At 50.3% G+C, this 27,171-nt stretch overlaps 2 protein-coding genes across 3 annotated transcripts in view; one reads left to right on the top strand and one right to left on the bottom strand.

Moving 5' to 3' along the window:
• Nucleotides 1-21: 21 nt before the first annotated feature.
• Nucleotides 22-17,823, top strand: AIFM2 (apoptosis inducing factor mitochondria associated 2). Of its 2 annotated transcripts, none has more exons than XM_043476720.1 (10): nucleotides 22-149; nucleotides 7,388-7,581; nucleotides 7,936-8,051; nucleotides 9,197-9,316; nucleotides 10,024-10,116; nucleotides 12,594-12,702; nucleotides 13,784-13,936; nucleotides 15,101-15,301; nucleotides 15,611-15,785; nucleotides 17,192-17,823. In XM_043476720.1, the coding sequence occupies exons 2-9, from the start codon at nucleotides 7,404-7,406 to the stop codon at nucleotides 15,760-15,762; spliced, it is 1,122 nt and encodes a 373-aa protein (XP_043332655.1). In that variant the 5' UTR covers nucleotides 22-149; nucleotides 7,388-7,403; the 3' UTR covers nucleotides 15,763-15,785; nucleotides 17,192-17,823. The 2 variants fall into 2 exon arrangements, with proteins under 2 accessions (XP_043332655.1, XP_043332656.1); XM_043476721.1 differs by having other exon boundaries at nucleotides 54-149; nucleotides 7,391-7,581.
• The window catches only part of LOC122446459 (core histone macro-H2A.2), a 53,509-nt gene continuing 43,784 nt past the window's right edge, over nucleotides 17,447-27,171 (bottom strand). Inside the window, exons 7-9 of the mRNA XM_043476722.1 lie at nucleotides 26,177-26,266; nucleotides 19,873-20,047; nucleotides 17,447-18,281 (exon numbers count right to left, since the gene is read on the bottom strand). Coding sequence (XP_043332657.1) covers nucleotides 18,116-18,281; nucleotides 19,873-20,047; nucleotides 26,177-26,266 — 431 coding nt within the window. The 3' untranslated portion in view covers nucleotides 17,447-18,115. The remainder of the gene's footprint in view (nucleotides 18,282-19,872; nucleotides 20,048-26,176; nucleotides 26,267-27,171) is intronic.

Below are 27,171 nucleotides of genomic sequence, written 5' to 3' on the forward strand. Positions count from 1 at the left end.
CGGCTGCAGTTCCCTGGGGGGCCGCCGGGGGCACAGCCCAGGCTGGAGGGAGGACGCGCCGAGTCACGCCGGCCCGGGCGGGGCCTCGGGCCGGGCGGCGACAACGGGAGCTGCTGGCGGGAGCCGGAGCGGCGAGAGGCCGCCGGCAGGTAAGGGGCGCGCCGGGCGAGCTCTCTGGGACCCTCGCGCCTGCTGGGCCCCACGATGCCCGGAACAGCGTCGGGGGCCGGGGTGCCCGATGTGGCCTTGGGAGGAGAGGGCGAGCTGTATGGGAAGCGGGGTTCAGGCCTGCACCGCCCCCAGGTCCCCTAAAAGTCAAGGGGGAAGTTTGCTCCAGCGAGGATGGAGCAAACTTGCCTGTCACCCCGTTCACCTCCTACCCTGGAGATCCGTCCTAAGTCTTCCCAAGTAAGACAGACACCCTCCCCCCACCCCCGTCCCGGGAGGGCTCCGAGGGTCGCAACTAGATGGTGGACGCCGCCGTGGGCGGATTGAAGCCGGTGTCACAAGGCAGGAGCAAAGCCTCAGGGTCAGGAGGAAAATGCGGGGATTACCCAGTGCCCACAGGCTCCAGGGTGCACTGGGAGGTCCGCTTCTCCACGGAGCTCCAGCTTTCCCGGAAACTAAGGCCAGAGGTGACTCAAGTAACTCGGATGGGCCGGCGGGGTCCAGGAACTCCTGATCGGGTGGGAGGGGCTTTTGGTGCCTGATGTCTGGCATTTTTCTTTCAAAGCACCCATTAAATACACCCTGTCTTTCCCCTCTGGTTACACTCTCTCTGGCCCTTGATTGTACCATGAGATTGGGAGGGGCAAGGCCCTTGGGAGTTGATGGTCCCACAGCAGGGCAGGCACAGGGCAGAGGTTCAGACATAGTTTGGGAAGGGGCTTCCGCGTGTCCCAGCTCTGCACCTTGTGTTCAAAATATGTAAACGTGTTAAAACATCAAGGAGGCCTCCTTGGGTATGTAAGTGCCCCAAGCTCTCAGAGGCCTCCAAGGAGCGCGGTGAGTAGCCTCTCATCTGGAGGGTCCGTTTCAGAGTGGGAGATGAGGCCCAGGTGCACGGGCCTTTGCTCAGGACTATCCAGCAGGTAAGTGAGGAGCTGGGCAGAGCAGGTGTGCTCCAGGGCCAGCCTGATCTCTGTGCCTGGTGGTGAAATGAGGAAGCCAGGGTCCAGGCACAGACTGGGGGGATGTTAAGGGAACCACAAAGTGACTGGCTCCCAGGAGACTGTACAAGTTGTGTGGCCTGCGTTTCAGCACCAGAGGCTATATGATACATGAAGGAACCTGTCTGTCCAAAAATGCCCTCCCCTGGGACATGAAACGACAACCCCCTCTTCAGACTTTGAGTTCCTTTTGGAAACTGGTCTTTTGGGGTTTTGTTCTGCATATGTTTCCTGAGGAGCTGGCTGTGGAGCACCCACTCTCAGCCTGGGCCCTGGTGTCCAGCGAGGGAGGCCACCTACCCCTTTGCCTTCCCCCGTGGGGAGGGGTATATTCATGGTGTGTTGAGTCACTCTCTAGGCCCTCTCAGGTCTTCCCCGGTGGCTCAGTGGTAAAGAATCCACCTGCAATGCAGGAGACACGGATTTGATCCCTGGGTCAGGAAGATCCCCTGGAGAAGGAAATGGCAACCCACTCCAGTATTATTGCCTGGAGAATTCCCTGGAGAGAGGAGCCTGGCAGGCTCCTGGAGTTGCAGGCAGTCCATGGAGTTGCAAAGAGTTGGACACGAATGAAGCAACTTAGCACGCACGCACACACTCACGCAGGCAGGCACACTAGGCCCTCTCATCCAGGTCAGCCACTCTGGAAATGGCTGTGGACTCTACCTTGGGCATAACCAGTGAGCTCGGAAAGCAGTGGGTTTTATTTGTAATCTCTATGAAACAATTCTGGGGTGATATCCACCCTTTGATCAGAGCCCACGTGGTTCCCACTGTGTGGCTTCTGAAGCATGACCTCTTCACAGCTTTGGCCTAAATTAACTTCCTTGTTTTTCAGTAGATTCCTAAAAGCCCTTTGTTTTATTAGAGAAGAGTCCCATTGGGATCAGGCTGGGTGTCCTTGGCAGAGGAAACAGGATTTACTGAGAAAATCTGAGTCTAAACCAGATTGTGTGTGTGTGTTGGGGAAGGGGCAAAGATAGCATTACTTAGGAGTTACTGGAACTTAAGATTTGTTCTCTTGGACCTTCTTTTATGCTAACATTTCTGCATCTGGGAAGATTCAGTTAAGATATTCTGTGCTCATTCTCTTGGCTTGATGATCAGTAAAATCAGATGGTGGGTTTGCAATTCTTCAAAAAGTGAAGTCTAGAGTTACCATGGGACCCAGCAATTCCACTCACAGGTATATATACTCAAGAGAATTTTTTATTCACACAAAGAGTTGTACATTCATAGCAGCATTGTTCACTTTAGCCAAAATGGGGAAACAACCCAAATGTCCATCAGTGGACCAAACGATAAACACATTGTGGTTTCTCCACACAATAGAATATTACTCAGCCATAAAAAAAAAAGAAATACTGATACAAGTTACAGCTTGGATGAATACTGAAAATATCATGCTAAGCGAAAGAAACCAGAGGCAAAAGGTATGGAATAGGCACATCTATAGTGACAGAAAGATTAATGATTTTGGAGGGAGGAAGGAATGAGAAATGAATGCTAATGGATATGGAGTCTTTTTTAGGGGGAGTAGTGATGAACATGTTCTGGTATTAGATTGTGGTGACTGTTGTACAACTTTACGAATGTACTAGAATCCACTGGGTTGTACACTCTGAGATAGCGAGTTTCATAATATATGAAAAACATCTCACTGCACTGCATGGCTTACGGAATCTTGGTTCCCTGACCAGGGATTGAATCTGGGCCCTCGGCAGTGGAAGTGCAGAGTCCTACCACTGGACTGCCAGAGAAATCCCCCAAATATCTCAATTTAGAAAATTAGGCAGCAGGAGGCCTGCCCTGCCTTTAAAACTTTATTATTTCTGTAAAGTGTCATACTCACTTAAAAATATTCACACAGTACAAAAAAAGAGGAAAAAAGCTCAAAGAAGAAAGTAAAAACATCATCTGGCAAGCACTATTAGCATTTAGGTTTAGAGTGCAGATGTGGTCAGACTGCTGAGGATTAATCTTGGGCACGTTCCTGAAGTTCTTGCCAAAATGAAGATGAACCCCCCCTCCTGAATGCAGAGATGTTGTTGAAAGCTCCGTGGATGCCCGCTGTTGTCATCGTTACATGTATGTGTGTAGGTGTAGTTAGGTGCCTGTGCTTGGTGGTCCACAAGTGAGATCAGGCTCTATGTGCTGTTCTATTGTCTGACTTTTTCATGGACTAGCTTTCTTTTTTTTAAGACTTTATGATGTTTCTAGAGTAGTCGTAGGGTCACAGTGAAACTGAGTGGAAGGCACAGAAATTTCCTATAGGCCCTCTGTCCAACACATGCATAGCCTCTTCCATTATTGACATCACTCATCATTGATGAACCTATTCACCCACAGACCAGAATTCACGCTATGGTTCTCTCTTGGTCTTGTGTAATCTGTGGGTACAGATGAATCACGAACAAACTTTCATGTAAAAATTCTTCCACTGTAAAATTGCCTCCAGAATATTCCATTGTATGGGTGTATAATATGGGGCCTATAATCTCCCATTGGTGGAGGTTTCCACTGATGGAGTTGCCCATTGGTTGAGGCTGTTTGCCCAGCACTGCTACTATGTTAGAACCTATAATTCAACATCACCAATTGCACACTTGCTTTCTGAGCACCTACAGGGTGTATGCCTGGGAGTGCAGATCCGTGACTTAAGCCAAGGGTTTAGGTGTCTGGTGAAATAGGTCAGGGCTGATCAGAGGGGAGTCCAGTTGTCCTTGGCACTCTGATGCCAGGTGAGAATTGGCATCAGATGAGCCAAGGGAGAGGCGGGTGTCCAAGAGTGTTGGGCAAGGGAGGCTGCCGAGGAGAAAGGGTGGAATGGGCTGGAGCGCCGCCAGGCCCCCAGTCTGCGAGTGGGTGTGTCAGGGGTCAGTGGAGGAGAGAGGAGGGCGGATTCCAGGAGAGGGGCCTCAGGCAGCTTGTGGCTAAGAAACGCCTCCCCTCCCCAACCCGGCTCCGGCAGCCCTTTCTGGGCCTGGGTGTGTGCTCAGGCCCTACACTCTGCACCTGGACAACTAGAGAATCAGTTCACGTTTATCGAGGGCTATGCCTAGTTGGGTGAGGCCAGGGTTTGCTCTCCGGGGAACCAGTGAATGATCCCAGGGGCGCTGAGGGAGCAGGAGTTCAGCTCCTTTGACTAACCCACTGCCCGTCCAGCCTGTGCTGGGCTCACGGGGCTTTCTTCCCTGTGAGGACCTCAGGGAAGCCTGTAGGCCCAGACACCAGTCTGACATGACAGTCCTCTGTGTGTGCTGGCCCCTGTCACCTGCTTTCCTGGCTGCCCAAACCTGTTCCTTGAATCCTTCACACCCCCTCCCTTCCTGCCACTGGACTTCTTGGCCTAAGCTATTTCCTCTGTGATGAAGGCCCCTGGCCCCAGCTGTTTTTCAAGGCTCCAGCTCAAGCTTCCCTGGGTGGTCTATGGTGGACCCCTCTCCCCAACAAGCTAGTAGCCTCTCTTAGTCCTATGACCCTCCTGGCTTTGGAAGCAGAGCTCTCTGGGTGGTTCTCTGACCTCCTCACTGGCTGCTGGCCCCAAGGGCAGGCTGGCACAGAGGGGGGCCATGTTGAAGGGGGCAGATGAAATGTGCCCTTTCCATAGCCTGCCTGACCACCTGCCACATTCCCAGGCCCTGTTCAGCTCCTGGTGTCTGCTTCTGTCCCTGGCTGGTCCCTGGGGGCCTCTTGGGTCCTGGCCCAGTTGGCAGATTCAGCCTGATGAACACTCCTCAGGCTATATCTGGACAACCTTTCTGATGGCCTGGGACCGCAAAAGTGACAATACCTGCTGGGGGGCTTGTTTTGGTCCCAGCCCTGTCAGTTTGTCATTTGTAAAACTGATTCATGTTGACATATGGCAGAGGCCAATAAAATATTGTAAAGCAATTCATTTCAGTTCAGTCGCTCAATTGTGTCTGACTCCGCGACCCCATGAACTGCAACACGCCAGGCCTCCCTGTCCATTACCAACTCCCACAGTTTACCCAAACTCATGTCCATTGAGTCGGTGATGCCATTCAACCATTTCATCCTCTGTCGTCCTCTTCTCCTTCTGCCCTCAATCTTTCCTAGCATCAGGGTCTTTTCAAATGAGTCAGCTCTTTGCATCAGGTGGCCAAAGTATTGGAGTTTCAGCTTCAACATCAGTCCTTCCAATGAACACCCAGGACTGATCTCCTTTAGGAGGGACTGGTTGGATCTCCTTGCAGTCCAAGGGATTCTCAAGAGTCTTCTCCAACGCCACAGTTCAAAAGCACCAATTCTTCTGCGCTCAGCTTTCTTCATAGTCCAACTCTCACATCCATATATGACCACTGGAAAAACCGTAGCCTTGACTAGATGGACCTTTATTGGCAAAGTAATGTCTCTGTTTTTTAGTATGCTATCTAGGTTGGTCATAACTTTCCTTCCAAGGAGTAAGCATCTTTTGATTTCATGGCTGCAGTCACCATCTGCAGTGATTTTGGAGCCCAGAAAAATAAAGTCAGCCACTGTTTCTGCTGTTTCCCCATCTATTTCCCATGAAGTGATGGGACCATATGCCATGATCTTAGTTTTCTGAATGTTGAGCTTTAAGCCAACTTTTTCACTCTCCTCTTTCACTTTCATCAAGAGGCTCTTTAGTTCTTCACTTTCTGCCATAAGGGTGGTGTCATCTGCATATCTGAGGTTACTGATATTTCTCCTTCAATTAAAAAACAGTCATAATTAGGAAAAATGGTAGAATGCATAACTTTCAACACATTGGGGACCATTTAGTCAATGAGAGGCAAAGTTAAATTCCCTCCAATCTCCTATGCCAGATCTGCCCTCCCTCACCCAGGTTTTTACTTCCCCAGAGGAGATATTAGTGTGTATTTGAATATCAATGGCAACAGTACCTGGAGGTCCAACCATAAGCTGCCCCCATAAGTGTGGGAAGATCTGGGGACCACTGTATCTTGGAAAACTACTGTAAAAGGACATTTCGGGCTGGCCCCTCCCATTACAGAGGGTAAATGAAGGCCCAGAGAGGGGAGGTGTTGTGCCCCAGACCACACAGATGATGCAGGACAGAGTGGTGGCCTTCCAGTTACCTGCAGTGCTGCCTGAGAGGGTACCAGGTGGACTGGGACATGCTTCTGCATCGCTTATTGGCAGCTTGCTGTCTGCTTCCTCACCGCACTTACGTGTGTGTGTGTGAGCCTGGGCCATACTTGGCCTGCAAAACTGGCCCTCTTTCCTCGCAGATGTTCTCTTTGATTGCAGGTCCCCTTTCCTGGACATCAAGTAGGACCTTGTATCACCTGCCCCTCTCCCTGGAGCCCTCACGATCAGCACATCTCCAGCCTCTTTCTCACCCGCAGGCTTCCTTCTTGGTCCTTAACCAGCACTGTTTGTTCTCTCAGCAGAGATTTCTTCCTGCCCCCTCTCTCCTGGGGGATGTCACCCTGCAGTTCCTTTGTACCCCTTCTGTTCCAGCAGCCCCCTCCTCCTGATCCCACTGTCATGGCCTCTCACCGCAGCCTATTTTATAGGCTGGTTGTCTTACCAACTAACTGATCTCCTTAGACCTGGGGCTGAGGCTGGTGACCTGTGAGCTGGGTGGAATCTGGCCCCTGTCGGCTTAGTGCAGTCCTTAAAGAATTTTGTTAGTTCCTTTAATGTGACCTCTGCTTACCAGTTCCCCAGAGGTATACCCACTGTTTCTCATTACTGTGCACCTACCCAGCTTCCTACATCATCCACTGACCCTTTGAGTTTGAAATCCTCCCTTACAAGGGCTAAGCCTTATCTGTCTGTCTCTGACTACGGCATCCTCAGCACAGAACACATTGAAGAGCAAGAGGTTCATTAACTTATATAAGTGAGTGAATAAATATATTAATGAGTGAAAATAAGTGCAAAATAGTTGTTTAATGTGTGCAAAAAAAAAAATAATCATGGTTGTAGGTGCACAGAATGTCTCTGGAAGGATTCATATAAACTTGGTAGAAGATGCCTTGGAGAAGGGAACTGGGGGGCTGGGAGGATGAGATGGAATTAGGAAACCCTTTGTTCCTTTGGAATTTAATTCAAATTTTACAAAAATTGGAGTTTCATTGAAAGGTGATTGCATGCTTTCAGAAGATCAAGTCTTGGCATTCAAGGCCTTTTTTGCTGTGGGCCCACCTCTGCCTTCTCAGCCGTGAGCCCCCCTGAATCTGATGTGGTCTTTCCTCCTATCCCAGTAGTGCCCGGTCCAAGATGGGGTCCCAGGTCTCGATGGACACAGGAGCCCTGCACGTCGTGATCGTGGGCGGGGGCTTTGGTGGCATTGCTGCCGCCAGCCAGCTGCAGGCGCTGAACATCCCCTTTGTGCTGGTGGACATGAAGGACTCCTTCCACCACAACGTGGCAGCCCTCCGGGCCTCTGTGGAGAGCGGTAAGGGGCCCTCTCTGGGGCTTTCTTTGTGTTAGTGGCCTCCTCACCACTGGGTCAGAGCGTGGTTTTCTGCCTTTACAGCAAGGTGCCCAAATTCCACCATTGGCAAGTTCTGGGGAATCTTAAGTCCCTGCCCTTTAGCAGCTACCACATGAAGGCCCCAGAAGTCAGAGTGTGAGCTTCCTTGAGGACCTGGGGCTCAGACTGGGTGCTTTAAGGGGTAGTGGCTACCCAGGGGTCGTTTAACCAAGGGTGTCGCTGTTGGCATGCAGCTCAGGACGGGTTCTGAGTTATTCTGGCCTCCTGTGGGCAGCCCAGCTTTATACCACGACCTCCTTTCTATCCTTTCCTCAGGGTTTGCCAAAAAGACATTCATTTCCTACTCGGTGACCTTCAAGGAAAACTTCAGGCAGGGCCTGGTGGTCGGGATAGACCTGAAGAATCAGACGGTACTGCTGGAGGATGGCCAGGTGAGTCCAGCGAGGGCTGGCAGTTCTCAGCTGACTTTAGGAGCCCCCTGGGATGTGGTTGCTGGTGGGAGGATACCTGGGCTGGTCTCCTCAGGGACGAGGCGCCCCCATCCCTGCCCTGTGCCTGGAAGATAGCAGATGCCTCCTGAGCCGAGGCCAGACCCCAGCGGCCACAGGAGAGTGGCGCAGACATTTTTGGAGCCTTCCCTGTAGGCCAGGCACTGTCTCAAGCCTCATGTGTTCTCCTTTAATGCCCACTGTGACCCTGCGAGGGAGGTGGAGTAGTCTCAGCGCACCCCGAGCTTAAGAGGCTTGCCCGAGACCCCACAGCTGGAAAGACTCCACCAGCATGTGGATCCAGGCAGTTTTTTTGCCCCGCCCAGAGGCCCCCTCGCTGTCTGGAATCAAAGGGTAGGTGCCACGTTCCCACATCACCCAGTGGGGGAGGGGTGCAGAGGTTTTCCTCCTGGAGTTTGGGCTCCTCAGCATGGCGTAAGTTCAGGGCCTGGTGGATCCCCAACGGACCAGAAATCCATCAGTGAGCCGCCACCTGCCCACCCGCTGGAGGGTCCCCTCCAGCCTGGCCCTCTGCTCTAGTCAAAGCTAAGTGGGGGTTGGACAAAGGGGCTCCAATTCCTGTCTTTAGTGAGTGTGTGGTTTCTTGTGAATCAGTCCTCCTTGAATCAATTTTAAGACTATAGAACCTCTGCTTGGCATGATGATAGAGAACCTCCTTATCCTGTGGTTTTGGGTCCCTGAGGGCATATCAGGCCTCCATGGGGGAGTGGGGGGCTGAGTGGGATACAGACCCTCCAGTCTCCCTCCCATCAGAGCAGCTCTGCCTTTGTCAATTTTATATCCATAACATCTTATGGAAAAACCTGAATGAATGAACTTTTTGGCCAGCCCAATATTTACGTTCCAAACAGGATTTCCTTCCCTCTTTTTTTTTTTTCTTCTTTTGGCCAGGATGGGGGGAGTTTCTTCTAAAATAATGGTTGTAATAGGGAGAGTCTAGACTAACTCCACATTGGAAGCTAGAATCCTACTTATTCCCCAGAAATAGTTTTTTGCCTGGTGGAGCCTGGGATTGGATACCAAAGCCCAGGCTCTACCCTCACCTTTTTTTTCCTTGCTCCTCCCAGGCCCTACCCTTTTCACATCTCATCCTGGCCACGGGCAGCACTGGGCTCTTCCCGGGCAAGTTTAACCAGGTTTCCAGCCAGCAGATGGCCATCCAGGCCTATGAGGACATGGTGACGCAGGTGAGCTGCCCACTGCCAGGGGCGGGGATTGAGAACAGAGCTGGGGGGGCCCTGGAGACTGAAACAGCTGTGGGACACCAGGGGCTGCAGCAGGGAGCCCCCAGGAGGTGTCTGGGGCTGCAGAGGCACTGTAGAGATGCAGAGTTACCAGAAAGAGGCTCCTGGGAGAAGACCTTTGGACCTGTCATGAAGTCTGGACATGGGCATCTAGACCTGCTCGTGTAGCTGTTGGCTCCTGTTTGTACAGGGCATGTGTTTTACAGAGCGGGCTTGGATCCATGCTCTTGGTTCTCACGGGGATCCTGGGAGGTGGGTGGAATGGGTCTGTCCCCATTGAATAGATGAGGCATGGGGACCCGGAGAAGGTCATGCAGCTGTGTGACCGAGGTCAGGCCTTTCCCTCTCTGCAAAGCCACTGAGAGGCCTGGGGAACTTCTCACATAGTCATGAGCAGACGTTAGATTTGAAGTTAAGAACCTAGCCTATGATCTCAGACAGATCCGCTCATCTGCAAGGTGGGCAGGTAGTGAGAGCTTAGTAAGAAATGGAGGGAGACACCCAGCAAAAGCCTGACCCCCAGGAAGCATATTTGGACTCTGAACTTGGAAAGGGTTCTCTATGCTTCCTTGGTCAAGGTACCCACTTCCTAGTCTGGACCCAGAGGTGGGGTGGACTTGAGGGTGTGCTTACATTTCTTGCTTCTCCAGGTCCAGCGCTCACAGTCCATTGTGGTGGTGGGAGGAGGCTCTGCAGGAGTGGAGATGGCTGCAGAGATTAAAACGGAATACCCCGAGAAAGAGGTGGGCCAGTGACCTTGGCTTTGAACTCCCCTAAGTGGGCTTCTTTTTTTGTCTAATGAACATCAGAATTTGCTCAGGGCCTGGGAAGGGAGTCCCATTAACATAAAGTGGGAGCATGTGTTTCTCATCTCCTGCTCTCTGTACTGGACCCCCCCTAAAGTCCCATTCTGCTGGGAATTCTTCCTGGAGAGCTAGGGTATGCCATCGTTCAGTGAGAGGTTCTGCTCTCTAGGCCAACCTGGAGGATCAAGCCCAGGGGGGGAATATTACAAAGGATTAACTCCCGTGTCCCCTGCAGCAATTTCTCCTTTGTGATAGAAACTTTGATTACCTCTTTTTGCTGACAACCAGCTTGGTCAAAGATATCCTCATTGGTGTCTTGTCTGGGAAAGAGCTGAGTTTCCCTGGTGACTCAGACGGTAAAGAATCTGCCTGCAATGCAGCAGACCCAGGTTTGATTGCTGGGTCAGGAAGATCCCCTGGAGGAGGAAACAGCAACCCACTCCAGTATTCTTGCCTGGAGAATCCTACAGACGGGGAGACCAGCGGGCTACAGTCCATAGGGTTGCAAGAGTGAGACGTGACTGAGTGACTAACACTTTCACTTTTTCTGGATAAGAGACAGTAGTCTTCTTCCTGGACAGATGGGGGACCCTGCAATGCACCCCTCACAGCCCCTGCTGGGGAAGGACTGGCCAGCACTGTTTCCTGCCTGTGAGAGGGTGGCTCTGCTCCTGTTTATGGAGGGATAGAGAACTTGCTGGCATCTTGGAGAGAAAGGGAGCAGGCTCTAAAGGGTCAACGTAGGTCTGAGTGCTGCTGCTGCTGCTGCTAAGTCGCTTCAGTCGTGTCCAACTCTCTGCGACCCCATAGATGGCAGCCCACCAGGCTCCCCATCCCTGGGATTCTCCAGGCAAGGACACTGGAGTGGGTTGCTATTTCCTTCTCCAATGCATGAAAGTGGAAAGTGAAAGTGAAGTCGCTCAGTTGTGTCCAACTCTTCACGACCCTATGGACTGCAGCCTACCAGGCTCCTCTGTCCATGGGATTTTCCAGGCAAGAGTACTGGAGTGGGTTGCCATTGCCTTCTCCGAGGGCTGAGTGATGATCAATGATTTTGGATTCATGAGGCGAGAGCTTGCCTGTAGCTGATGCCAGATCAGCTTCTGGGAGCCACGTGGAGCCTATGGCTGGTTCTTTTTCCCTAGGGAAAGGCAGGTTGGTTTTGAAAAGTAAGATCAATATAGGCTCATTTAATTATATGGCTATTCTCTGATGATTTATTGGAAATTATTATGAGTGATTGAGGTAGAAGTTGATTAATTTTGATTTATGGGGTACAGACTGGTCTGTACACTGTATACTGGTCTATACAAACTCAGTATAATTCTTATGTGTTTATAATTAGTAGACAGGTAAGAGTAATAGTAGTTACCCTTTGTTAAGGAGTCAGTATGTGCTGAGTTGGGGCTTCCCAGGTGGTTCAGCAGTAAAGAACCCACCTGCCAATGCAGGAGATGAGGGTTCAATCCTTGAGTCAGGAAGATCCTTTTGAGGCGGAAATGAGAACCTGCTCCAGTATTCTTGTCTGGGAAATCCCCTGGACAGAGGAGCCTGGTGGGCTACAGTCCATAGGAACCCAAAGAGACATGACTGAGTACACACGTACATGTGCTGAGCTATGGGCTTCCTACTTCCTTTGTCATTTCATCATTACAAAATCCCTCCGAGTGGGACTGTCCACCTTACGAAGTTTTTGGGAGGTGTCTGAGTGGATATCTGAGATGGGATTTCAACCCAGCCAGTCTGATTTCAAAGTCCAAGCTCTGAACATCTCTACAAGCTGCCTTCCACTTCACTGCACTGACCCAGGCAGCAAATAGACATGTCTGGAAGCACCAGTTTTAGAACCAGCTTTAGTGTAAATGTCAGCCTGATTTACAGAGTGTCGATGGCTTACATAGAGACTGTGTAAGTGCCCAAGGATGCTTGAAAATCATTTTACACATGGCCCTCAGTGAGGTATGTGTCAAGAAGCATTGGCACATCTGAAAGAATTCCAGTCTAGGAGATATGGGTTCCAGCCCAGCTCACCATTAACTGGTCTGAAAGTGAATGTGCTAGTTGTTCAGTTGTGTCCAACTCTGTGCGACCCCATGGAATGTAGCCCGCCAGGCTCTTCTGTCCATGGGATTCTCCAGGCAAGAATACTGGACTGGATAGCCATTCCCTTCTCCAGGGGGCCTTCCTGACCCAGAGATCGAACCTGGGTCTCCTGCATAGCAGGCGGATTCTTTACTGTCTTATAACTGGTCTGCCAGTGGGCCACTTACTTCGCTGGGGCCTCAGATTCCTCACCTGTAAACTGGAAGCTGGGAGGAGGTGCGGGAGAAGCGCTGCTGTGTTTTCAGTCCTCTGTGTGTGTGTGAGCGGGAGACTCAGTGGTTTCTCTCTGCCCTGTGGTTCTTTGCCCCCAGGTCACTCTCATTCACTCCCAGACGGCCCTCGCAGACACAGAGCTCCTGCCCTGTGTCCGGCAGGAAGTGAAGGAGATCCTGCTCCGGAAAGGCGTGCAGCTGCTGCTGAGTACGTGCAAGGCCCCTCCTGCCCGGCCCCTCTCCCCGGCAGAGGCTTGGTCTGCCCACAGTCCGAGTGAGGGCGGCTGCGCTCAGCCCCAGGCTCTCTGTTCAGCGCCCGTTTAGCCCCATTGTCCTGCTGGAGGTGTGTCTGAGCAGCCCTGGTCCTGACAGACTTCCATGTCATGGAGGCAGCACTGTTCTGGCTGTTGCTTAGGACGGAGTACAGGTGGGACCCACTTGTTGAATGGTTTAAAAATCACGTAAAAGATTCGACCTGAATTATGATATCTCTTTGGTGGAGAGAAGAGGTGTTTTTGGTTTGTATTTTGAGGGTGGTGGGACTTCTCTGTGACTCAGATGGTAAAGAATCTAGACCCAGGTTCTATCCCTCGGTCGGGAAGATCGCCTGGAGAAGGGAACGGCAACCCACTCCAGTATTCTTGCCTGGAGAATTCTATGGACAGAGGAAGTCTGGCAGGCTACAGTCCATGGGGTCACAAAGAGTCAGACATGACTGAGTGACTAATACTTTCACTTTTTGAGCATGGTGAAGAGCGTGGCTTTTGTCCAGAGCAGGACAGAAGAGATCTACCCAGCATGTTAGGGTGGGGCTCTTGTTCTGGGGGTGTGACCCCCCAGTTCCCTGCCCAACCCGCTCACCTTTTGCTGGGAGGGTGAGGTGTCTGCTCCGTGACAGCCCTCCCGGCTCCTGGGCTTCATGAAAGTGGCTGTACAGCCCTCCTCCGGGCAGCAAGGACAGTGGGCCCCTTGACTTACCTTGCCCCTCACGGGGGTGAGCCTGGAGGGCTCGTCCTGCCTGGCTGGGCTAGTGGAGTACACATTCAGGAGGGCGGTTTCCTCAAAGAGCTTTTCGCAGAACCTCTGGGGAAACTCAACCTCATTTCCCCGAGTTGCTTCTTGGAACCTGCCTCTCCTTGGGTCCCTTGGGGCCCGATGTCCCGCTGGTGCTTCTCCGGGCTGCAAAGCGCACTGGTCTCCGGCTGTTAGGCCAGCCCTGGCTTGGGCCTCAGCCTCGGAGACACACCTGCCCTCTGCCAGCCTCCTGGTCAACCAGCCTCCCCTGACAGGTGAGCGGGTGAGCAACCTGGAGGCACTGCCCGTCAACGAGTATTGCGAGTGCATCAAGGTGCAGACGGACAAAGGCACGGAGGTGGCCGCCAACCTGGTGATTGTCTGCAACGGTATCAAGATCAACAGTGCAGCCTACCGCAGCGCGTTTGGTAAGTGGGAGGCTCAGTGGTGGGCCCCTCCGCAGGCTGCCTCTTCTCTCTCTAGCCCCTGGAAAGGTCCTGCAGGACTCTGCCCCCCACCCCTACCTTGTCTCAACAGCTCATTTGGTTTCTTCTGAATGGTGACATCAAACTTCAAGTTCAGGTCCACTCCTCCTGTGCTTCCCTCTGCTGTTTTGATGGTGACTTAGCTCAAGGTGCCCAAAGTGACCAGATCCTTCCAAAATCGGATCCCGCCCCCTAGTGGGGAGAGATGGAAACAGGTTTCCGAGAGAAGGGTTTGCTTTCTGTTAACTTTCCTCTGCAGATGCAGGGGAAATTCCACGGTCAGGCCTTTCTCTGTCCATAGGTGCCGCTCTCCCAAAATCCTGACCCAGACATTTGGCCACTTGAGCTTGGAACTATCTTGAGGAACGGGGGCGATAATGAAACCTCTTGTTCTTAAAGCTCAGCATTGACCTATTGAACTAAAATGGAGATGAGGGAGCTGGACCCATGGCTACATCTGTGAGCTGGAGACGCAGTGGTTCCTTCTCAGGCCCCACTGTGGGCGTGTCCCCAGGTCCCCGTCATACGCTCCCCACTACCTTTCCTAGATAAGAAGCTCCTGTTGTGTGTCTAGCAGAAAAGAATGATCCAGAAAGAAACTAGTCCTGGCTGTTTGGGGGTGGGATCAAGGGTTTAAAATGTACAGAGATCCCAGGACTTAACACCTAATGGTCCTCATGTTATATTTCCAAAGATAAATTGTTTAAAGTCCCTTATAAAGAAAAGTTTATCATTTATTAAAGTCCTGCATTTATTTAAAAAATCTGATCCTCATTCAGAAGGAAATCCAAGACTTGCCTAGGTTGTGACTTAATCATCATAAGTGAATTCTTGTTAATCGTGGTAACTTATAGAGACTCGTGTGCTTTGTAAGAAGTGACCCTTTCCGATATTTCTGACCAGTTTCCACCCTAGAATTGTAACCTCACCTTTGCACGAAGCCTTCTGAGGTGGGGAGGTCAGGCAGAAATAAACCAGGAAGGAGACTTGCCTCTTGAGGATGTGCCTTTAGAGGGTGGCTGGACCAGCACCACGGCCAGTCCTCACTGTGGTTCAGGTGGCCACGGCAGCTCAGGATCTTGGTTTTGGGCTGGTTCTTCCTGGCAGGTGATCGGCTGGCTGGCAACGGTGCTCTGAGAGTGAACGAGTACCTTCAGGTGGAAGGTTACAGCCACATCTACGCCATCGGAGACTGCGCCGACGTGAGGGAGCCCAAGATGGCCTATCACGCCAGCCTCCATGCCAACGTTGCCGTGGCCAACATTGTCAACTCCATGAAACAGAGACCCCTCAAAACCTACAAGCCAGGTCAGGAAGCCCCACACGTGGCACAGTCTTAAGAGAGTTTGGGTTAGATGCGGAGAAGCCTTTGTGGACTTTAGGATGCCTGAGCGCTAGAACACACTCTGAAAGTTGGGGATAGAACCCGCCCCCACACCCCCAACCCCAACCCAGAGCTCTAGGAAGATATGTCGGGGACTTGGCCACCTTCCTGAAAGCCACATGCATTTCCCCGCCTGGACACTGAAGGCCCCGGGAAGGCTTTGTGCCCAGGGAGTTGAAGGCCCATGAACAGTGAGCAGGATTCTAGATTGTGTGCATGTTTCTGCTCCACAGGTTCACTGACGTTCCTCCTGGCCATGGGGAGAAATGATGGCGTGGGCCAGATCAGCGGCTTCTACGTGGGGCGGCTCATGGTTCGGCTGGCCAAGAGCCGGGACCTGTTGGTCTCCACAAGCTGGAAAACCATGAAACAGTCTCCACCCTGATGGGGAAGCTGGGCAAGAGACAGGTACCACCGCCGCCTGGGGATCAGATTTCTTGACAGATGGTACCCACTTGACAAATGCCTAAGGGCAAAAGTTCTTTTCCTGGAGTAAGATGTCAGTGAAGTACCGACCAGAAACACAATTTATAGAAAACCAGAAACTGGGAGAGGGGGAGGGATATTAATGTTTAAAAAGACACCCCCTAAGGAACTCTTTCTGGGTTTGGAAAGGTGTTCTTGCACTCATGCTGGCTGAAGGGTTCACTTGGTCCTGAGGAGGGCATAGCCTGCCTTCTCTACCCCAGTCTCCTCTTGGGGGTGTGTGTGTGTGTGTGTGGTATGTGGCTTGGGTGTGTGTGTGTGTGTGTGTGTGGTATGTGGCTTGGGTGGGTGTGTGTGTGTGTGTGTGTTTGTGTGTGTGTGCGCGTGCGCGCGCGGTATGTGGCATTCAGAGCTCTGAGTAGGGGAGAGAGCTCCCTCTCCTGGTGGCAGGAAGCATCTCCCTGTCTGTAAGGGCAGGAAAGAGGGCCTGCACAAGACCAGCTAAGGAAAGGGGGCTGGGATGGAGAGATGGTCTGGATCCCAACCTCTCCCATCACATGGGGGCTGGGGAAGCCTGTATATCCTGCAACAGTCAGGTTAATAGGAGCCTGATTTTTAAACTGTTAGTCCATACCATCTTTATTCTTCATGAAACGTATATTTATATTTTTAGATCCTGATTATATACCATAGGTTATATTTAAGAAGCATTAGATGAAATTTCCCTCCTGGTTAGTCCATTCTACCAGAGAGCGAGTTTTTATAGACCTAAAGGGTTAAGACAGAAGCCTGGTCTGCCAGCTGCTGGGGGTGTTTAAGGAAAGGCAGCCAAGCTAGCGTGACCATTTTCATGGGTTGCAATCTGGTTAACACTCAGGGAACAGATTGGGGTTCAGCAGGGGAACCCCTGAATGCTTCCAGGCTAGCATCATGGGCAAATTTGTGACAAATCTCTAGCTGATGCTGGAGCAGGGGTACCCTGTGGGAACCCTGTGGTTTTGTTCCTCTGATTTCCTGACCAACCCCAATGTCACTTATCTGGAGGCTCAGCCTTGTGGCAATAATGCCTGCCACCAATGATGTTAAGGTATAAAAAATAAAAAGTTGACTCTTCTATTAGAGAGAGGACTTCTAATCAGGATAAGCCTATTTGGGACCATAAGCCTAATGAAAAGAGCCTGACGAGTTCATCTGAATAAATTCAGGCCCTGTCCTGGCCTGCCCTGTCTCTTGCTGCCTACTTTTACTGCTAACCTCTGGGTACTTGACCAGAATTCTTAGGATACCAGCCTCACTGGGGTCTCGTGGTCTATCCTGTCTGGGCTGTGGCCCAGGTCTGTTCCATGCTATTGCCCATGCCTAAGAGAGACTGTGCCTCTCTCCCAAAGGATGGCCACCCCATGGAGGCTCACCCAGGCCTCCATTCCTGCGGACCACAACCAACCAGACTCCCTTCCTGCAAGCGGGACCTGCTGCCTGAGAAACACAAGCCATTGTGTGCCGTCTGCCCTGGGGCCTGGCATGGTGGGAGCCTCGGTCCTGTAGTGACAGGCCTTGTTCTATTTATAACATTCTAGAAGTGTCCATCCATGGGGACACAGTTCTCCAGACTGAGGACAACGTTGCAATAAAAGAATATATTGTAAGAAAGACACTGGATCTTTTATATTTTTTTTTTTCCTTTCATTTTCTTTAAAAAACAAAACAAAACAAAACAAAAAAAGCCTGAAGCAAAATCTTTTTAAGAGTAGTTACAGATATTATAGGGTTAAAGGTGGGGGCACTAAGACAGAAAAGAAAAGCACCAGTGAGATGCCTTTCTAATTTTCTTCTCTCCCATCACTGAATACAGACAGCCAACAAAGCCCAAGTCACTTTTTTTTTTCCGCCCTCTTCCCTTGCAAAAAAAGGAGAAACAGAAGATTTTAAGAATTTTGAAAAGATTTTGTGTGTGTGTAAAAGTCAATGCTATAAATCTAAACAAAGTCTGTTTTTTTTTTTTTGTTTTTTTTAAAAAGTTCTAAAACAACAGGAAGAAAACACATAGAAAGAAAACCCTGGTGGAGACCTGGTTAATTATGGACTGAGGCTCTTTTTTAACGAGAATATAAAATAATAGAAATGCAGAGGGCTCTTCCCATGGGCAGGGCCTGCTCCTGCGGCTCCTGCTACCCGCTTCCCTTTCAGCTGCCCTCTGCTCCCCTGCCGTCACCCTTCCTCTCTCCTTGTAAAGATAAAACCCCGCTCCTGTGACTCTGATCCTCCTGATTTCCCGTTGGTGAGTGTGGTGGCCACCTGTGGGCGCAGGGCGGCTACTTGGCATCAAGCTTGGCCATCTCCTGTACGTAGATGCCGATGCTCTCGCTGTCGAAGAGGAGGAAGTAGACGTTCTTCAGCGAGGATGCGCTCGAGTCATCAAAGTGGGCCGAGATGGCTTTGAGGGTCACCTGGGCTGCCGTCTGTTTGGGGAAGCAGTTTCTGTGCCAAAGGGAAAGAGGAGCCAATGTTACTTTGGTTCTGGGGCCCATGAAGGAACTCTGCCCTCAGCCCGGGGTCGGGGCGACGTGATTCCTTCTTATCTTGGCACCAGGCCCTTGTTCCTGTCACTCAAGGTCTTACTGTGTGCAGGGGGGTCCACACACAATCTCTTTTGACCCCAGAAGAGGGACAGCCTGGGAAGGAGACAGGCAGGGGTCATTGTCCCCACTTTACAGGTGCCACCTTGGCTCAGAGAGGCACCATGGTTTTAGGGCTGGCTGGTGAGGAGCCCCATGGTTGAATCTATGTGGCCTGACTCAAGTCTGGCTTAGCTTTAAAGAATACAAACTCAGGATTTAAAATACCTGATCTTGCAGAAAGCCTGTATAGTTTTTATTAGCTCCCTCAAAACCGGTTTCCATGCTAAACAGATTGTTTATTAAAGGGCACAAATGTATGCTCAAAAGAGGCACATCTTCATTAATTCCTGTTTCATGCATTTCACCTTCCTCTCACTAACCCATGTGGATGTGCCAATGTAATTTCAGCAGTGACGATTCTGGGCAGGGCCCCAAGCCCCAGGAGAGCTGTCAAGCTGTCAAGCATGCCACAGGAGAGCTGTCTGCCAGGGACACAACCATCGTGGTGAAACCTTGGCCCCCTTGGGTGGGTCTGGGACGGGCTGGCCTAATAAAAATTCTTCTCCGTCAGCTGTCACGTCCCAGCCCAGGACATCCCGGTGAGTGGTTGCAGTTGTATGCAGAGAATTCCATCCGCAGCGCCTCCGGGCCAGGCTATGGAGACCCAACACTGCCCGCTTAGGTTGAGATAGAATTGTGTCAGGAAGCTAAGCCTCATTCCTTCCCTCTCCACCTTCCGCTGTGACTCGGCTGTAACATCTTCAGACTGTAAATCATTATCTTCGCTATGGAGGACTCTCTCTCGAGAGGGTGTTCAAAATTAAAGCAATAACTCCCTCTGGCTGTGAGTGTGAGGGGAGAGGCCATGCTACATGTGAGGACAGACAGCCTCATTATTTACCTGAAATATTGCTCCCACGCCCCTTTGGGGTCTGTGGCAGAGACAGGAATCATTTCTCCAACCCCTGAAAGCAAGCTCTTGATGAGGACCTCTCACTTCTCCAGCCTCTGCTGCAGGGCTCGCCCAGCCCCAGGGCAGCATGGGGTGCCCTGGGGGTTCTGAGATCTGCATCCTAACTCTGTGGGCTCCCTGCTGCTGGTCGGTGGACCACGCTTTGAGAAGCAAGCGCCTTTGAGCCAGGTGTTTCCCAGTTTGTGTTCTAGACGGGGACAGCTGGTGAGCACGTGGACTTTGAACCCGGCTCTCAAAAAGGGACTCTGCCTCCCATTCCTCCTGGAAGCTACCTTTCTCTGTGTGTTTCGAACGAGGGAAACTGTTTCTCACTCTGTCGCCTGGTCAAAGTGCTTGGCATCCACTGGCAGTCCTTGGTTTTGTCCTCTGGGATGGCCACGCTGGATGTGACCACGTGGGGGCGCAGCTGGCTCCCAGGAAGAAGGCTGCAAGAACTGACCCAGCATCCCCGCTGCCCGCCCAGAAGAGAACATCTCACCTGCCGCTGGGGAAGGGCGGGAATGCCACCGACTTCAGCTTTTTGTCCTCTGCTGCCGAGAGGCAATTTTTGATGGTCTCTTCAAGCTGTTCTTCACATTTGTCAGAGCCCCACTGCGGGATGTGACAGTGGATGACAAATTTGGCTGCAAGTCCGCTCGACTGGCTGACGGCGGCTGGGACAGGAGAGAGAAATGCCATAGGTTATTTCCTATGTCTTCACCTTAAGCCAGGGGGTTAGGCTGAATCTCCTGTGTCCTCCTTAGGAGAGGAAGAGCCATGTCAGAATTGCTTTTGACAGTTGGCACAAGCTTCGGGTAAACAGTGAAAACAGATGTGACAGCGTGCCACAGATGTTCACATGGTCTGCCTTCTGGCCTCCTAATAAAAGCTATGGGGCTTCCCAGGTAGTAGTGTGCAGTGGTAGAGAATCTGCCTGCCAATGCAGGAGACGTGGGTTCGATCCCTGAGTTGGGAAGATCCTCTGGAGGAGGAAATAGCAACCCACTCCAGTATTCTTGCCTGGAGAATCCCAAGGACAGAGGAGCCTGGCGGGCTACAGTCCATAGATTCACAGTGTCAGACATGACTGAAATAACTTAGTACAAACGGAAGCTGGAACGGGCAAGGAACAGCTGCTTTAAGAAGGAGCCAGCCCTGCCAGCACCTTGAATTTAGTTTCCTAAGACTCATTGCGCCTTCTGATGTCCAGAGTGCTAAGACAATACATTTGTGTTTTTTGATGCTACCAAGTTTGTGTTAATTTGTGCAGGTCTGTAACAGTTTCTAGTGATAGGAAACTAATACAACGGCTTTTTAAAAATGGACAAGCCCTCTCTCCTCTCCCCATCTGAGATCCTGACTTGGTAAGTCTCATGCAGGCCTTGTGCTTGGTGATTTGAGGACCCTCCATAAATTGAGAACCACTCTACTATGTTGTATACCTCCTTGGACAGGGACTATCTTTTGATCATCTCTGTATACCTGAGGAGCCTGCAGGGAGCAGGTGTTCACAACAGGTTGTGAAGTTAGATTACGCCTGCTTGGTCTCATAATTTCAGTTCATACTCCCTATTTTTATTTTTTACTCCCCCAAACCTCTTTCCTGTCAGGGCCAGAGCTGATAGTGAGGAGTTCCAGGTTAAGTCCCTGTGGCCACTGATCTCCAAAGGAGTGGCTGGGTCTGATCCACTGGCCACTCTCTGGCCCCTTAGGGGTGTCCGTGGCTGCAGCCACCTGCTGCTTGCCTCCACCTTGTGGAGCTGGGGCTCTGTGCCACTCAAGGGACCAGATTTAGCAAAGGTCCTCCACCCTCCTGCAGTGGCCAGGCTCTGGGAGACTGGGGGACTTCGGGCAGGTCAGGCTGCTATGGCAGCATTTCTAACAAATATATGTCTGCCACATTCCAGAGCAGCGTATGGGGTTGGTTTGAAAGACTTATTTGGAATGTGTGATGCCCACCCAGTACACGAGCTGTGTTTCCTAGTGATGTCCATCCACAGTGCTGCAGAGGCCAGGGTGGGTGGCGACAAACGCAAGGGGCGTCCCCCGCCTGTCGGCTACAGCTGTGAACGCCCTGCCTTCCCAGTGCCCAGGCTGGTGCCAAGCGTCTGATTAGTGAAGGAGTGAGTTAAGGAATCAGTCGATGTAAATACTGAGGCAGCAGCGGGCGGTTGACTCTCCGACCATGTACATTTGTACACCAGAAGCAGAATGTTCCCATTGGCCTTGTGGTTCAAGGGAACCCAGTATCATGGGGATTGGCACTGCCTGCTTGGGGCAACTTCCCTGAGGCCCTCACTGTTCTTATACGCTGGGGAGATTTCAGCTCCTTACAAAATAAAGGTTGATTTATTTTCTATATGTTTAAAATATGATCATGTTACCAGCTGAATGATACTCTTTTTAATGTTAAAAGTCATTTTAAATAAGAGAAATGTACCCCTAATGGTAGTGTTAAGTGAAACAAGAAAAAATGGCATGCCTTCTCATCCTCTCTGACACTCTCTATTTACACATTTTTTTTTTTGTTATTGTTGTTTGTTTCTTTGGTGTTTTTGGTCTGTGCTATATGGCATGTGGGATCTTAGTTCCCCCACCAGGGACTGAACCCAGGCTCCCTGCAGTGGGGACCGTCAGAGAAGTCTCTACACTAGATTTTGAAGGTAGTCCATGATAGCAGGTCAGCCCAAAACAAAACATTTCCATGGCAACTGGAAATGGAAACCTCCGCTTGTAGTTGTAATGTTTAGTGTTCTCTAGAGGTGCCAAGGTGAAGGTCAAGTGATCTTGGGGCTTGGGACCCTGATATTTGGTAGAAACATCTACTAATACTTTTTATGAGATGTGATGTCCCCTGGTGAGTCACCTTCACTTGGTGAGGACCATGCTCTGAGACGGCAGAGCGGCTGCAAGGAGCCTCTAGGACCTTCCTTAGGGGAGCCCAACACCTTTTCAGAGTCACCACCATCAGGCGGATGGCAGGGTGGCCCCTTGTCCTGCTGGGAGGCTGCTGCGACAGCTAATCCTTGGTCTCCATGACTCTGTGCTTTCCCTCCTGCCTCAGCTTCCTGCAGCAGCCCCTCCTTCTCCTATCCACCCAGGCCTAGCGGTCTTCTCTCTGCTGCCGCTTGGCCCTGGCTCCCACAAGCCATTTTTGTCTGCAGTTTTCATCAGCTGCTTACCAGTGACCTTGCTGGAGCCCCAGGTCCAACAGGTGCCCATGAGTCATTGCTCACGCCCAAAGCCAATCCCCCTTCCTCTGTCTCTGTCGCTGGAACCACCTGTTGGCTTCTTCTGACTTGCCTCACTCTAGGCCCATCTGCTTGACTTCCACCACCATGTCCCACCCCTCTCCCATCCAGCTTCCTGGCTGGAATCTGGATGCACTTATAATCGCTGTGGGCTTGGACCGAGATGAGTTCTTCCACAGGGAAGTTGCATTTGCTTCTATGTCATCTGGGGACTCTACCATACCCAGGTCATGTCCCACTAACCTTCCCAATTGAGGTTTTGGGGCCACCGCACAAATCCACAGGAGTACCAGCATGTAGCTCAAATTCCCTAGTGAGGCTTTTCCCCATTGGTCTACCCAATGCCAAGGTCAAGACAGGTATTGGCTGCCCTTTCTGCATGGTGGGTCCATGTTTTGCTTTCTGTTACACTGAAGGTGCCCAGGCTTTGTGTGGGGTCTCCTACTGGCCACTCCATCTTGGAAATGTATTCTTTCTTACAATAAGGACATATCTTACAAGTGATGGTGTTTTGAAACTGAATGAAATATGGTCTAATTTAGACCCTGATGAACTATCTCCCCTTTTCCAGATGCACCCACACGAAACCCTTCTTCCCAGGGAGGTAACTCCTGTTTGGCCCCGGGGCCATGTACAGATGTGTCTGCTTTCTTAGCTCAAGCTTGTTTCCCGCACCCCTCTCCTTCCTTCTGGATTCACTTCTGTTTCTCCCTGTGAGGCTTCTGAGGCTTCTGTGGTCCTTTCAGCAAGAGTCTGTGGACCTCTGACTCTCAACTTTTGCTATCTGAAATTCTGCACCTTTTACCCTCCCTGTTGAATAATAACAAATAACATGTGAACTTCTTAGTGCACAGTTTTCCCCCTTGGTGCTCTGAAGACACTTCTGTCTCCGAGCATCTTTTGTTGCTGACAAGTCTGCTGGCAGGACAACCATCTTTACAAATGCCCTGCCTTTCCTTAGGCTGCTTTTCAGGTTTCTCTTGATTTTTGGAAATGCTACCAGGATAGGCCAGGTTTTGGATTTATTTTGATTTTTTAAATATACTCAATGTTTTCAACCTGAAGACTCAAGGGTTTCATTCTGGAAAATTCTCAGTCAAGATCTTTTTTCTTTTAAATTGAGGTATAGTTGATGTATAACATACTAGCTTCAGTTGTGCAACATAGTCCTTTAGAATTTTTATAGATTATACTTCATTTAACATTATGATAAAATACTGGCTATATTAGCTGTATTCCCTGTACTGTACAATATATCCTTGTAGTTTATTTATTTCACACATAGTAGTTTGTAACTCTTCATCTTTTTATTAATTATTAATTTTTCTAAACTTTTTGGCCCGTGATACAAGATCCTAGTTCCCTGACCAGAGATTGAACCTGTGACCTTGCAGTGGAAGCATGGAGTCTTAACCACTGGACTGCTAGGGAAGTCCCTTCATCTTTTTACATACTGCTTCTCTACCTCCTATTTCTTACCTCTGGAACTGGTTAGAAGCATGTTGGAGGCTCTCATTTTATGTAGAGAAGCTGTTTCTCTCTCCTTCCCATCCTATCAGGCAGTTTGCAGGTGCTTCCCCAAGACCCCAGTTAGGATCCTCTCTTACACGGACAATTCAGGGCTCTGTCTCAGGGTTATACAAGGGATGGGGTAGATGCAGGCACTCAGCTGGTGGGTGATGTGGTCCTGGGCTTGGGTGAGGGGCTCTCTGCACTTCTGCTACTCTAGAAAATGGATTTCACACAAGCCAGAGCCCAAGGTGTTGGTCAGAACCTTGGCTTCCTGTAAGGGCTGGAAGTTTCATCCAGCCCTTTCTCTCACCAGGGAGCCTGGCTCGCGTCCCTTCCAAGTGTGAGGTGACTCTGGTTCCATCAGCAGTTAAGAGGCGACCTCCTGATTTCTCTCCATATTACCAGAACTGCAGCCCAGCTCCCACGTCCCCTCACTGCTGCTGCTTGCAGCTCTCCTATCTCTGTCTACATGGATGCTTATGTTTTATGTCAGCGTGCCTCTGTCTTAAAATTTTTATTTCTTTTTGGCTGTGCTGGGTCTTTGTTGCTGTGTGAGGGCTTTCTCTAGTTGTGGTGAGCAAGGGCTATGCTTCATTATGGTGCACCTGCTTCTCATTGCAGTGGCTTCTCTTGTTGCAGCGCACAGGCTCGATAGTTGTAGCACTAGGGCTTAGTTGCTCCACGGCATGTGGGATCCTCCCGGACTAGGGATTGAACCCATGCCTCTTGCACTGGAGGCAGATTCTTAGCCACTGGACTATGAGGGAAGTCCAATGTCTCAAAATTTTAAAAAGGAAATTCTATCTATTATATGACGAGTGGTATGTGCAGACTGTAAAGTGAGGACACACATTCTTTCTTGATCAGTAGCCCTATAACTTTTCTTGCAGTCAAATCTGATCATGACATTCCCCAGCTTCTATTTTCAAAGTTACCTCTCTTAGTCTACATAGAGTCAAATCCACACCATTAGCACAGCCCGAGGGCCAGGCCCACCTCTGGCTGCTGCTCATCTCCTCCCTGCGGCTCCTGACCTTGCCTTCTCACACACTGTTCCCTACTGCCCACAATGTCCTTGCCCCCAAGTAGATCTTGCATCCTCACTGGTACTCCCCCAACTCCCCAAGCAGAGAGTATGGCTCTCTCTCTGTACCCCACTTATGTGTCTGTCTTTCCTTCTCAACTGTCCAGTGCTGGAGGACAGGAGTGGGTTTTCTTTGTCCTTGGAGCCCCCGCCCCAGGGCAGCACTTGGCACCAACTAGATGTCCCTGGAGGTAGGTGTGAACACGGATCTGAAGTCGGACCCACTTGTCAAAAAGTTACCTTTGAAAGTAAGTGTTCAGACAAACAAAAACCTGTGCACAGGTGTTCAGAGGAACTAGTCACAGAAGCCAAAGGTGGAAATAACACAAGTGATGAATGGATAAACAAATGAATTCAGCCCTAAAAAGGAATGAGGCACTGATACAAGTTACAGTATGGATGAGACTCGAAACATTTTAAGTGAAAGAAGCCAGACTCAAAAGATCACATATTATACGATTCAATTTATATAAAATATCCAGAAGAGGCAAATCTATAGAAAGGGAAGGCAGACTGGTGGTTGTCAGTGGCTGGGGGAGGGACGTGACTACTTAATCCATGTGTAGTTTCTACAGAAGGTGATAAAAAGTTCTGGGAACTAGGTAGTGATGACAGAGAAGCAGCATTGAGGATACTTAATGCCACCGCACTGTACAGGTTTAAAGGTCACAATGGTAAATTCTGTCATGTATTTTCTGCACACACAGAAAGTTACCCAACCATTCTAGACCATTTTTGGGTGAGCTGATGATGCAAAATGGCCCGAACTATCCAGACACTTTATAGTCCCCATGGTGTATGAAATGATCTATGTGGACCTGCTCTGATTATCTGAGAGATGCTAAAATACCTTCTTGATTGGTTGTGGCCTGTTTTGCTCTGTGAAGTGAATGTGTGTGAAGTATGTCCTGCTAGAGGGGAAGGTGGTTGGGGACGTGACCCAATTCCACACTTACCTTCAGCTACTTCCAAAGGGCCCTGGGACTTGCGAAGCTCCTTTACTGTTTCCAAGAACTCCTTGCCCCCAGCCTTTTCCAAGGCCTTACCTGTGAAGGACAATAGCGGAAAGCCATTGTGGTTGTCCTTTTCAAAGCCATTAATTTACACTGGTTGACAGTTTTGCTAGGTCTTAAAAAAGTGCTCAGAAAGTAGGAATCAACTTTTGCAATTAAATCCTGGTTACGGGGCTTCCCTGGTGGTCCAGCACTTAAAATCCTGCCTGCCAAAGCAGGGGACAAGGGTTCAGTCCCTGGTCTGGGAAGATCCCACATGCTGCGTGATAACTAAACTCATGAGCCACAACTACTGAGCCAGTGCTCTAGAGCTGGTGAGCCGCAACTGCTGAAGCCTGTGTGTCTAGAACCTGTGCTCTGTAACAAGAGAGCCACTGCAGTGAGAACTCCCTCTGCCCCAGCTAGAGAGTAGCCACCACTCTCTGCAGCTAGAGAAAGCTCTCATGCAGCAACAAAGACCTCGAACAGCCAAAAATAAATAAATAAACCTTAAAAATTAAAAAATTAAATCCTGGTTGCCAGTGATCACTGGTGGCAGGGGTCCCTGTGCTTCTATCCAACAGTCCTTAGAGTCTAGCAAACTTTTTTTTTTTTTAAAGAATTACTTAATATTTTATTTCACTTACTATTGCTTCTAATGTATCATAGGAATTATTTCCCCAAAATGTTAGTCACAGCTGGATTGAAAGAATATTTGGGAGATACAGTAATGTTGTTTCCATAACTGTACCACATTATAAGTTTCCTGGAGAGTCAAAGGGGTTTGCCTTTGTGGAATGTGAAACAAGAGCACTAGAAGCAGAAGCTATTGAGGTAGGTCTAGGACCTTTAGTCAGAACAGGGAAGAGGAAAAGAAGCTGCTCTGAAGATGCAGAATGCTTCACTCCCAAATTAGAAATTTAAAAAATGGCCCAGAAAGACAACAAATAAAAAAGAAG

This window comes from Cervus canadensis, chromosome 8, assembly GCF_019320065.1.
Source record: "Cervus canadensis isolate Bull #8, Minnesota chromosome 8, ASM1932006v1, whole genome shotgun sequence".
Lineage (NCBI taxonomy): Eukaryota > Metazoa > Chordata > Mammalia > Artiodactyla > Cervidae > Cervus > Cervus canadensis.

What these genes read in the sequence shown, in the direction of transcription:
- AIFM2 (XM_043476720.1), top strand. Translation starts at nt 7,404, where the DNA reads ATGGGGTCCCAGGTCTCGATGGACACAGGAGCCCTGCACGTCGTGATC. An exon ending in CGGAATACCCCGAGAAAGAG is followed by an intron (nt 10,117 to 12,593) that starts GTGGGCCAGTGA and finishes CTTTGCCCCCAG; the next exon opens with GTCACTCTCATTCACTCCCA. An exon ending in CCTCAAAACCTACAAGCCAG is followed by an intron (nt 15,302 to 15,610) that starts GTCAGGAAGCCC and finishes TCTGCTCCACAG; the next exon opens with GTTCACTGACGTTCCTCCTG.